At 38.8% G+C, this 12,959-nt stretch overlaps 2 protein-coding genes across 4 annotated transcripts in view; one reads left to right on the plus strand and one right to left on the minus strand.

Annotated features, from left to right (window-relative positions):
* Nucleotides 1-12,959, plus strand: part of MTA3 (metastasis associated 1 family member 3) — a 228,288-nt gene that overhangs the window by 189,355 nt on the left and 25,974 nt on the right. The window lies entirely within an intron of this gene.
* HAAO (3-hydroxyanthranilate 3,4-dioxygenase) overlaps nucleotides 11,377-12,959 on the minus strand; it is a 36,200-nt gene continuing 34,617 nt past the window's right edge. For all 3 annotated transcript variants that reach the window (XM_030035058.2, XM_030035055.2, XM_030035059.1), the window contains one exon: nucleotides 11,377-12,686. In XM_030035058.2, the coding sequence (XP_029890918.1) occupies nucleotides 12,608-12,686 (79 nt within the window). In that variant the 3' untranslated portion in view covers nucleotides 11,377-12,607. The remainder of the gene's footprint in view (nucleotides 12,687-12,959) is intronic.

Consider the following 12,959-nt stretch of genomic DNA (forward strand, 5'->3'; position numbering starts at 1 on the left):
GAGGAAAAATCATGTCAGATAAACTTGATTAATATTTTGGAGATTGAATTACAGATGGCTGCAATGGAGCAGATGTAATTTGTGTGGCTGTCAGATCCTGCTCCTATTTATACAGATGAAAATCCCGACTGACTCTGTTGACATCCATTGAGTTTTTGCTGACTGAACTCAGAGAACAGGGAACACATCCCTAGTGTTCAGTGAAACAACATTTTCATTGTAAATATACATTCAAACATGGCTATGTGTATTAGCATAGTCAGGTAAATTTATACATCAGAAGTCAGGTAAATTTATACATCATAGAAAGAGGATAAATGTATAGATCTGTGGTTCTGGGGGAAGTAAGAAATGAGCTGTGGATAACAATAATGCAAGCTTGTTTTGACTTGAAAACAAGATGGTCTAAATGAGAAGTTCCTAAAAGATAGTATGTTTGCTGAGAAGCTTGTGCCACATTTTTTATGTCTGGTATGTGGTATGAGGGTATGCCAGGAGTGATGGAGAATGCAAACCATGATGGGGTAATGCCAGAGGATTGCAAAGGCTGGAGGGAGACAAACCTGTAACCTCATTCATCCTGCAGGGAGTGGTCCTTAGGAGTGCTCTTCCCTCAAAGTACTCCCTAATTTTGAAAGGCACTAGCTGGAACGCCCCAGAACAGAGCTGCGGGATGAGACTGGGAACAGCTCTCAGTCTCACTTCCAGCACTTGCCTGTTCAGCAACAGAGATGCATCCTGAATCAGAGGGTAATCCAAGACAATTTACTGAATGAACTTGTCCTGTGCTCACAGTTCCAAAATGTGAGTAGTTTCCTTTTTGCAATGGGAATTCAGATCCCTGCTAGATACTTAGGATAAGTACTGAGCATACAGACCTTTGGAAATGCCAGCTCTGAGAAGAAACAAACATATGCTGTGGGTGAAGGAAATGGAGGGCTAATGAGGCTTTTGTCAGATGCCTTTCTCCATTTGTTGTGTAGCTTCCTTCCTTTAGCTTGCTATTTAGCCTACAAGCCTCAGAGAAACAGATTGTCTCAATCTAGGTTTTTACAGTGCCTTGCTGAGCATGGGAGCCTTACATCATAGAGTATTTGCTTTATTGATCACTCAATTATAGCGGGGTTTGCCTTCTGTGCAGCTTTTCTTTTCCTTCCTGGTCTCCAGCAATAGCACAAGCCTAAGCAGAAAGAGGGTTAGCTTTTTCCCAGAGGACAGGGAATCCTAAAGAAAAACTCCTCTGAGCATGCAGCAATAGCAATGTCTGTCCAAGCCACACGGGACTACACTATGTATTATCCACATGCTTTGTAGCTGTATGTGGTAGTGAATGCAGTAAAAAACCTACACATAGCATGTTCAGAAACTCGATATTTTCATCCCTGGTGAAGAAAAGCACTTAATATTGTGGGAATAAATAAAGACAGGGAGGATATGCCATTCTCCAGTGCCCAGGTTGAGAGGCAGTGACATTAGCTGCAGGGTGCACTGAGAATAAATATCCCCTCCCCACTCAGTTGTGGCAATGGAGTTGTTTCTGTGCCAAGTCCCTGCTTTCAGGATGCTAGCTGATGAGCAGGTATAGGAATTTGTGCATTAACTCTGCCTTTGTTCTTCTCTAGCTCAGCTCATCCTTTCCTTCGTCCCATTTGAAGGACGCCCACAGCAAAGGCTCTGCTGCCTATCACTGCAATCCTAGGACAAGTCCCTTTAAACCTTGCCATCTTCCTTTTTCCCAAGAGGGTAAAAGTTAAAGTATTTTTCAGTGGTAAAAATAGGCAGAGTAGAATTGTTCAGGGAGTTCATGTGCAGCCTGGATGTACGTGGCTTCCTCCAGCTGACGTGCCTGCCGACAGTCTGACTCATTGCTCTTCCTTGATATGTTTCTCCACCACTACTATGTCTTTCATGAATGAGTCCTTAAACGTCCTTTAACGTGAACAATACAGTTTTGTCATTGTTTGACCAGTCAGAGGATAAGAAGATGAGATGGTATATCACAGAGAACATTTATTTCCAGGCACTTTTACTGTAAGAAACTGCCTCTGTAAGCATAGCTCTGAATAATAACCCTCATAGGAAAAAAAGGACATCTGTTCAGCCCTTCCATGAAGTGACAGTAATATCAGCTTAATGGAGAAAACTTCCAAAAGGAGACTATTAAGCTTTCCTGAATAAATTAATGTTATGCAGTTTTAATGGAGGTTTGAAATAGATGTAAGAATTAAAGAGAATATAAAAACTAGGTATTTTGTGGAGCTTTACTTTAGTTGATATGAAAGTCTCTCTTTCAGATGATTGCATAAAAGTAAACTGTATTTTTTCAAGCTGGCTTTAATGATCTATATCAACTGCACTATATTGCAGAAGGAGTGCTTTTAAAGTATGACTTTAGCTGATAAGTAAAGGTATCGGCCACCAGCTCTGTGAGGTGAATACATTCAGCTGGATCAAGCAACCACCATGAAGACCAGGGCTGAGAAGTGTTAGCTGGGGCCAAGTGGTTTTAGGATTTGTTCCCTATCAGTCCCACCCCATTATAAATTAACCTTGGATAGTGTCTATGCTGGCTGGTTGTAATCTCTTCAGAGTCTGCAGGTTGGGATTGGCAGGGTGTGCTTAATTCCTGCCCCTAACTCATGCCTGGTAAAATCAAGACTGCACCTGGAGGGAAGGGAAACAGGTATAAAGGAGCAGGCTGTTCCAGTTTCATGTTTGTTAAGGTAGGTATCGGATTGTTTCTTCTTCACTCTGGAGCAATGCCTATTAATTTAGGTTCCCCTATTTACTGCTATATCATGCTAGAACTTCAATTTGTTGCAGCAGCTTCAATATACTGGTGAGTACTTATTTTTTAAAATATTTTAATGACTGTTGAGCACTTGTCATCTCTTTGGAATCTCTTTGCAGGTGAATTTCAATAGACTTGGAAAGTTCTACAAAAATCTGGTTTTGTGCCTCTTTGGGTTGACCTGGGTATAATCTTCTTCATGTAGACTTTCTAGAGGCTACCTGATATACTGTTTACTAGGTAATTTAAGGAACTCATTATTTCAGCTATATGTGTATATGTAAATGCATTACTGTTTCTTGTAAAAAATTTGATAGAAAACATAAGTTTTTTTTTAACTTGGTGAATGATTCTGAAGTTGGTTCGCGTAGAGGAAAAGGAAAGTTTGTTTACTTGGCCCTGAACAAAAGATCTCTGTTTATGTGGTTTATGTGGTATTATTACTGTAGCTAATCATGTCCCTGGGTTCTCAATATTAAAAATGAACACTTATGTCACTTTAAGTAGTTGCCATGGAAATCCTCACAGCATGAACCTCTTCAGTGAGGACCTTATGGCAGATAAATTATGTCTATTATTTTCCTAAACACATCAGGCATTTGAGTGAAAGGGGGTTTGCGTGCCTTTAAAACACATGCATAAGAACTACTACTTGCTTGCTCTAGCATACGTTTCCTAACCTTACTTCTTCAAATCAGATAAATGAATGTCAGATTCTAACAGTGTGCATTTATTTGAGAAAGCAATACAATGAATTAAAGAAATCTCTTTTAGCTCCTAGTCCTCTAAAATATTTTCAGAAGAACCTCTTTCTTTTAAAAAAAGACTTCCGTACGCTGAGCTTTTAAGAATAGAAATATGGGACATGTCAATGGCACTTGAATGCTTTCCATTGCTCTACTGCAGAGTCCACTCCAAGCAGATGTAATCTTTGCTAGGGCAGGGTCAAATCCAAAAAATGGAAAATATGAATGGTCTTTCAGTTTCAATTTATAACTCTTTTTTGTTTAGATGATTAACAAGCTAACTTTAGAGATTGCTTTGGACTACACTTAATTTTTAGTTGAATTCCAAAATAATGAGAAAGAAGTTCGTTAACTGACTTTTTTTTTTTTTTTGGAGATGTTATCATTGCTCTGCAGTGCTGTCTTCTCCATGTATCTCCACATGTTAACATCAACATCTGGAAGCTGTTCCTTTTCAACAGGATGCAGCTAATAATTTCTGCTTTTCCAGCATTTCTGTAAAGACTAACTCAGCTGTAATAAGGGTGGTAAAGGACCAAAAGTTTTGTTCTATTATCTTGAATAAGGTACACTATTAGAGTGAAGTTATAACCTGCAGATTAGAAGTGTTATATTGGAGTGTACTTTGTGTTAAGCAACCTTCATGCGCTGATGCAGTTCCATCATTGTGTCAGGCTTTAGCTATAATGCCTATGTAGATAGAGAGCCAAATTGTCCTCTGTTGCAGTGCTGTGAGATCAGGGGAATACACAAATACAGATGAGAATAGCATTTGTCCCAATATAGATATAAGAGGAAATTTTAAAAATGGGTTCAATGTGAAATGTTAAGAAATAAATATGGAAAATAGCAGTTTAATGACAAAACACACAGGCTGTATAAAATAATCAGTAACACAGGTTTTCAAAATATTTTCTACTGTTTGTGTGTGTCTTGTTTTAAGGAAGATGAATATTAGTACCTTTCACAAAGAGTATTTTTATTAGACCTGCAGGGCAAGAAGCTGGAAGATGACTGTTCATGTGATCATACAAACTGTATTTATCTCTGTCCAGCTCCCACTGCACTGATGTTGATGTCCTGGAAATAGCATCTGTGACTAACTTGGTGCCAGCTGCAGCAAAGACCAGTCTCAAATACGGGTGGAGATGGCACTCGCAGTGGGTTAAAGCACACAGATGAGCAAGGACAGAAAAGAAGTTTGCTTTGCCACTTAACAGCTCCCCCCATAGTAGATAAAAGGAGTACTTCATTTTCCTGAGCTTTCAGTCTGTCTCTCCATTCACTATGTTCCCTTTTAAAATTGAGTCTGTTTAGCTTCCCCTGCCAGACACTCTGGCACAGTTCCTCAGGCACTTAAATATCATTGTGGATTTGGGCTTCCGAGCCTACATCTTATTTCCCTCTGAGGGGGAGGAAGCTTTGCAAGTAGAGTTAATTTTGCTATAGAGGAAATAAATGCCGTGAAAACTTTCTATTAGATTAAAACTGATAGTAAAAAAACAACCTTTGGCCCTCCATGAGCAATGTCTATGAGCTGCACAGCCCAACTGCCTGGGATGCTGTGAAAAGGCTGGGTTAGGTGGAGCATTTAGTGTAGTTGGCTTCCAGTGAAGCCCAGGATAGTGCTTCCCTCTTGTATGATCTGCTTTTTCTATCCTCCAGCAGTATGTATGGAGCAGATCCAACCCACAGAGAGCACAGATGTAGCTGCTCCATAAAAGCTTCTGAAACATCCTGTGTCTGACATAAATAAAAATGACCTTTAGTATCAATCTCTATCTCTCTGACTGCCAATAATGGGCTAGTCATGTTACAAAACACCAAGCACGCATGGTATGCTTGGCACAAATTTCCCCAGTATGGGCAAGATACAACTAATTACTGTGTAAAAATACTCAGAAGGCATATATAGGTGTGTTTGTGTGTATATATATGTGTGTGTCTGTATATACAATATAAATAAACCCTATGCAACTATGCAATGGTATTTTGGGGGATGCAGAACACAGCAAAGCAACATTTGCATTATTGTAGTGTCGCAGCCTGATTCTGTTGACATACTGGCATAAATCAGGGCAGCTGCATCTAAAATGGCAAAGATGTAAGTAGTGGTAAATTGCTTTCAGTGAAGAATTGGGTGTAAATTGCCTAGCTTATATCCAAAAGATGGAAGAAATAGCTTTAGACAACTGAACATTGTCAACCATATTGGAAATAGAAGCCAGAGTTGGTCAATTTAAATTTTAAACTGTAAGTCTGATGGGACAAGGCAATCTGATTCCCGATTCCAGTGCTGGCATACAGTTTCCTATCTTGGTTTAGAAGTAAAGCTAATCTAGTAGGTTTTGGTGGATAAAAAAATGAAATTAATTCCTTTCATTCTGTGAAGCTTTTACTCAGTTTCATTCAGTGTTTACCATTCTCCTCTTGAAAAGAATAACAAGATATTGTCTGATGAGGGGGACCTGTGCATTGAATGTTTATTTGCCACTTGGTAATAAAGCATATAGGGTTTGAACCATGTGGGTTGTTAGTCACCCATATCAGGAAGCAATCAGTAACTGTTAACATTTTTCTCAGGTTGTCATAAACAAAGCTGATCTATTTGTGGTTCGACAATCTGCTGATGATTTTTTCCGAAGTCAAAATGTGTTTTCACCTTCATTTTGTAATGTCTGCCAAGATGCTACAGACAGCTCAGATCACAAATGTGTTCAGGCAAATAATTGCCACTGGAACAATTGCATTGTAATGATATGTGCTTTCTGTCAGTACTTGCTTCTATTTTATAGAGTAATAATTTTTGTAACTGTATTTGGGGAGTCGGAATTATCCTCTAGCTCACTAGCAAAACTGTAGTGCTTCCTGCATGGCTCAGTTGATCTTGCTGCAATATTGTGGAGCTGTACCAAGAGGGGGTGGAAATATCTTTAACAGCAGACAGTGCCTGGGATGTTCCTGCAGGACAGCAAAGATTTGAGTTTGACTTCCTTCTGTGCAGAGATGGGAGCTGTTCCTGGGGCTTCTGCTTCTTGTGAGACTGCTCTTTTCCTGGGACTATTGAGTAAAATGAGGTTATAGATCTCTGGCTGTGATTTGCAAGAAGAGAATGAGCTTCGCTTGGCTCTTGGATAAAGTACAGTACAGGGCCCTGTGGCTCCTCAGTGGAGGTGGCTCCCTGCAGCACCCTGAGATCAGAGCATGGCAGGGTGGCATTTAAACGACCCTTCAGGCATTTCCTTGTGGTTCAGTTGTGGACAGCTGTGTGTTCTGTGTGCAATTCTCTGCTCAGCACAGTGGTTTTGGTGGAGCCCATTCGGAGGTGCCCAAATCTGCCTTCTGCACAGAGTCCAGTCCCTGCCCTAGGGTTTTTGGAGGAAGAGAGAGATACCAAGAAGCTAGGTAAGGCGCAATGGCTGTATTTCAGGATCAAACCCCAGTAGTGTTTGGAAATCATATGCTGAAGCTTTCAAGCTTCAGTCCTACGCATTGGCGCGTGTTTAGTTGCTTTGCTCAGTTGGATTGTCAAATCTATTTTCAAACCATAAAGCATACAGTTTGAACTTGTGGGCAACTTGCATAGAAGAGTTTAGCTCTGCTATGAGTGAAGTACAAGCTTCATTGTGTACATGCTTTAGTGCTGCCTTCAAGGGGAAAAACATTAAAAAATCTTTAAATAATATTTTTGCTGTAGTTGTACAGCACTACAGAAGTTCTATTTTTCTCTGACATAACAAAGATGTACCCAAATTCGTCACTGAAGCTCCAAATGTGCTTACACCTAGTTTACTTTGTCATAGCCATGACATCTTTCTCAGTGGTTTATAAAGTTATATAATGTAGTGTTTTAGAACCCAAATAATTTTGCTACAACTTCAGTGTAATTTATCTCACAAACCTAGGACATAATTTTTTATTTAGCTGTGTAATGTACACGTACATGCACCTATTTAGCAACTCTAAAAATACAAAGCAGTGTTTGAATCTTCCAGTGTGGTGTTCTGATGCAACTTCTAATGAATTACTGGGCCAAAGATCTTGGAGATGTATTTAACCTAGAGCAACAGGAATTTAGAAAGAAGTGTTCTAAATTTGTAGACTTGTAGACCCCAAACAGGAGAGCTGTTTGCAGCAGGGAATCTGATGTGTGCGTTGGGAATGATTTGCCTAATGACTTTGCCATTTCAGGGCTTGTTTCTGGAAAGGTGCTGAATACAAACTGTCTGACTTTGTGTGTATACATTACCCTAGCATTCAAGCTTCACTCAAAATTCCAGTAACGTTAAAAGGGAGAGTTTTCATGCACGTCTGTGCTTTCTGGGCAATCACTTAAAATATTGCTGACTGGATACAGCATAAGATCTTTCTGTACCAGATGGTGCTAGGACCTGTAGGTCAGATATTTCCTCTGAGTTACAGGGCAGGTATTAACTTTGTCATCTTCATTATTACCTTAAAATCAATAATTTTACTTTGGGTCCAACCAGCTGCTATTCTGCATGCTTTGATGTTGAAGAGTAGCTCTACAAGTACTTGTGTATTGTCAGACATGGAGGTGATGACCTTCATTAGTCTGAAGTGTTCATTCAAGTGCACTCCGGATTATTAACTGAAAATAAAATGAATAAAAAGAAACCCCAAAGCCCTGAAATATCTGCATTATGAACACAAGCTGTTTTTGTAGGAATTTGTTAAATAGCTTAAGTAATTTTTCTTCCTTTACTTGTATGCAGTGATGGTGGGAGGGTTGCTTTCTGTGCATCTGTTCTATAAAATAAATGTGGCTGGAGAGCTGAAGTCAGAGTACAATTAATGTTTTTAACAATGGAGTGAAAGCATTTATCTTCATGCAACAAGATGAGATTGGTTTACAGGTGTGAGTAAATGCTGTGTGGGTTTGAGGAAAGAGTTTACTACAACACACCTGATTTTACCAGTTTACTGATCCACTTAGTCTAGTTTTTTTGCCTCTGGTAGTGTTTGTTACTTCAAAGGAACAGGCAAGATCTAAAAATAAAGCAAGCATGGAGGAAGAAGAGTTCCTCTCTTGACTTTTACAAGCTGTCAATTTATGCATTGCAAGATGAAATGTAGTTAGCATTAGATCATTATCTTGCCTTAACTGTTCTATTTAAAAAAAAAAAAAAAATTGGACAAACTTGGGCTCTGCTGTTGATCTCTGATGTGTTTACAACGTGATCCGTGAGGGTTGTTGTTTGCTCTTGTAGTTCTCTCAGAACCACAAACATATGTGTTTTGCATAAAGTTGCTTTTTGTAGGTCTGTCTTCAATGTTATAGAAACAGCTGGGGAAGACTTAAGCTTTATTTACTGTACCAGGATTATTTCTTAAGTATTGTGATTACTTCAAGCAATACTAGTTGTTTTGAACTGGTGCTGATGTATAATGTAACGTTGCTAATCAACATAGTTTTGTTATTGTCTCATATTTCAACACTTAATAAGGAGGAATACAGTTAGATACTATAATTTTATTTTCATAATTCATGGAAGTCAGCATAGCTCAAAATAAGAACATAAGTACCCTATCAGGTCAGACCTGTCTAGCCTAGTGGCAATAGGAGACACTAACTACTGTAAATATTTTTAATCTATATTGCTAATTTACATGAACTGAAAGACTGACTGTAAGATATAAGTTACTTGTTCAATTTGAAGTACTATAATAATGCTTATATCGCTCATTATACCATTTAAATGCTATAATAATAGAAATCAAAATATACCAATAGCTAAAAAGGAGTGTTTTGTCTTTCTCTTTACAAAACTTATCAGTTTTCTCATTGGGATTAAACATTTTAAAGGTACTGAACAACCACAGCCTCTTGATACTTTACTCAACAACTGGCAGGATTGGGCTGCATCACCTTTTCCCATTTGAATTGAAGGGGAAAGCTCATGCTGACTTCCAGGATAGGTGAGATCCAGGCTTGGAATAACTCTCTGTGGATGCTTGTAGGTAGACTCAAACTCCTTTTTGTATGTTTCTAAGCTTTCAAGTCCTCTCCAGCTTGTGATTCAGGACAATCCTACATGTGTTTAAGGTAATAATTAATTTATAAAGCATGGTGCAGGTATGGCTTCTGGTCTGTGTAGGCTTTATTGTAATACTGCTTAGAATATATATTTGTATAAAGGCTTTGCTTTTGAGTCTGGAAGAAACAGTGAGCAACAGATGGACTGTCTATGCAATACTGTACTAATGAGGTTAGCACGATCCTGCCAAAATGTAGTAACTTTATTAAGTATGAGGTGACACAGTATCTGTACGATTCAGATAGAAAATGGGTGCCCAAATCAGGGTGCAGGTGCATCTTGTGTAGAAAGAGCTGTAAAGAAAAAAGTCATGTAGTTTTGTGCTGGTGTGTTGTCATGGACATGTATGAACAAGCACATTGTCGACAGGAGTGCATTAGGGCACTTTGCAGACAACATGCCTAACTAAGCCTTTGCCACTGACATAAGCCTGAAATCCTTCTTTGAGGCAACATTAGCATTGGAGTCCCCAGACTGATCCCAGTGACTCTGGTGCCAAAGTTATCTACTGAGCTGACCACACATACACAAAACCAGCGCCTAACAGCCTAAAAGGACTCTAGGAACCAAACTTGCATCTGGCCAACTTCCTCATAAGCATGGGTGCACCTAATTATAAATGTACAATTGTTGGGGCAGTTTACTATATATATAATATGGAGGAAGAATAAAGCACCTGAAAAAGATTCACTGACTAATCAGGACCCCTGGAACTATTTGAAGACTTGGAAAAAGAGAAGTTGCTGGTTTCTAAATAAGTGGTTAAGCACCTTAAAAGGAGTAAATGAGAAGTTCTCTGTGCTTTCATTTGTGCTCTGACTACCAAATAATTATTGAATGGGGCGGGGGGGCAGGCAGGCAAGGAGAAACAACTGAAGGAATTCTCAAAAGAGACACTAGAACATAAAATTCTCTTCTCCCAGTACTTGGTATCTAAGCCTGTTTATAAATCTTCTCATGCTGGTTTGATCCTGATTCTTAGGCATACTAATGGGACTGGACACTTCTTACCTAGTTTTTAGATGACAGCAACTCCTCCTCAGAAGTTAATTGATGACCTGCTCAGCCCTGGTTTCTGAGCACAGGCAGTGGCAGAACTGTGGGTGATGAAGCTCTGACTTAATGTTCCTGGTCTGGCTCTCTCTCTGATTTGAGGCACCTAGCATGGGACCTGGGTAGAATTCAGGTGTTCAAACACAAGTTATCATAGAAGGACTTCATCAAAAATATAGTTTGAGTGGAGCCTTGATTTTAAATCCTGGGAGGTATCTAATCTAGAGGTGCCTTAATTTTTATTCTGAAATTTCCATGGTGCTCAGTGTCTCTAGATGGGTGAAGAGCTGTTGATTATTATTCTGGACACTGTTCTACATGTTGCTGTGTTTTATTCACTTATTCAGTGTGAAATATAGAAATATTTCTGTGGTAACCCTCTAATTGGTGGACTAAAAATATAACGCTTTGGTACTCTAGATTCCTCAACCATAGGCTCTCACTCAAGGAGTAGGCAGTCCTACAGACACAACAATACCAATGGTAATCAGATAAATTACTCCCTTGTTCAAAGGGAGTGTTATAGCTTCTTTTCATGTGTGATAGCTCACACTCATAATAACCTTCAGGACTAGGCTCAGTTTCCTAAATTAGGTTCCCTGTTATAAGGAGGATATAGCAAAGTTCTGCTCTATGCTTTACTAGAAAAGCTAGTGAACTTGTATTTAAGTTATAGATTAAAGCTAAGCCATCTGAGTCTTTCTCATCAGAAGAATGAACACTTGAATAGAACACATATGACATCTCAGTTTAATGAGCTTTGTAGGTGATAGATATTTTAAAGAAATATTTTCTGAACTTAATTAGAATTACAAAAAAAAAAAAATCAACAAATGGTAACTTTTTGCTTTCTCAAATCTGTAATTGATAATACCTGCAGACATTTAGGCAACCTGTTTTCTGATGTTAATTATGTGAAGGACAATTAAAAAAACCAAACCAAACAAAACCCCCTCTGGAGGGTTCCTGGAATAAAAGCAGCAAAAGATAATTTGACACTTGTTATTTCTGCAAGAAACCTCATTGTTCAAAAAGAAGCAGCTTTTAGTAGAAACTAATTATAATAATTTTTCTGCTCCCTTGTGCCACAACACACTTCTTAGGCTACTTTGTCTTGAGATTTCTGCTGCACAGGAACACCCATGACCTCGATGCTCCTGTGTTAAGTCATATTGCAGTGCTGTGTTGTTGATAGTATATTGTCTAGACAGCATCCAGCATGGTATGTGTGGCATGTTACTGATAACTGTGATTGCTACTGCTTTGCCGGATTTGGTAAACTGATAGTAAGTTACCTGAAGCAAGTACAGTGGTGATCTAAGTAATGCTTGATGCTGTTGCAGGTGCTGCTTCCCCCTTTACTAATGCACCTTCCTCTCTTTCACAAAGCACTGAGATCCTCAAGGAGTGCAGCAGATTGTTTTGTTTTTTAAAGGGCCTTTTAGCCAAATATCTCAGAACACCTGTGAGCTACTGCCAATTAAAGCTCCTCTACTGTGGGCTGGGTAACTAACATTATACCCAATTTATTACAAATGACAAAAGTGAGACAAAAAAACCCGAAGACTTTTAACCTCAGTAGGCATAACAGTATCTGTCCTATCTCCTTTTCTACATGTTGTGGAAGAGACTTGCCTTTAAAAAGCCTTTAACTTACTCTAGATAGTATCATATATATTATTATATAAGTAATCCTGCTACTTGGATCTGTTTTCATTTCCTTTCAGATAAGAAGGATTGTTCTGTTTGTTTTTTTAAAAAAAAAATTACTGATTGTAGATTTTGCTGAAACTACTTGGGGGAAAAAGTTTTAACTGGGCACAGCACTTGACTCCACAATGATTGTACTGAATTAAGTGTTAGACTATTCAAATTTCCAGGCATTCTCACTAAAAGATCATTAAGATAAGAGAAGTAGGTTAAAACTTAGTTATCATCAAAGTCAACTGGCACAGGAGCTAGATATAAGGCTGCTTGCGTTTTGGATCCTGAGCAATGCAGAGAGCAACACATTCTTCTGTTCTCTTCCAGCAGTGCCTGGAAAAATAGAAAGAGAGATAACCAAATGTGTATGGGGGGGAACCACACACTCAAATCAACAACTAAAACATTGATGCTACTGAAAAGTAGGGGAAAACAAACAGGTTCTGTTCTGATTACACCTGTTCTCTTTCCATATTGGTATATCTTGTGATATTTCAGGAATTACTCTTCGCCATCACTAATACAAGCCAAACATCATGAAATGGTGAGGAAGCATGTATATCTATTTATGGATCAACCAAGGGGGAAGGCATCTGTTCTGATCTC

The sequence above is a fragment of the Aquila chrysaetos genome, chromosome 13, assembly GCF_900496995.4.
Source record: "Aquila chrysaetos chrysaetos chromosome 13, bAquChr1.4, whole genome shotgun sequence".
Classification (NCBI taxonomy): domain Eukaryota; kingdom Metazoa; phylum Chordata; class Aves; order Accipitriformes; family Accipitridae; genus Aquila; species Aquila chrysaetos.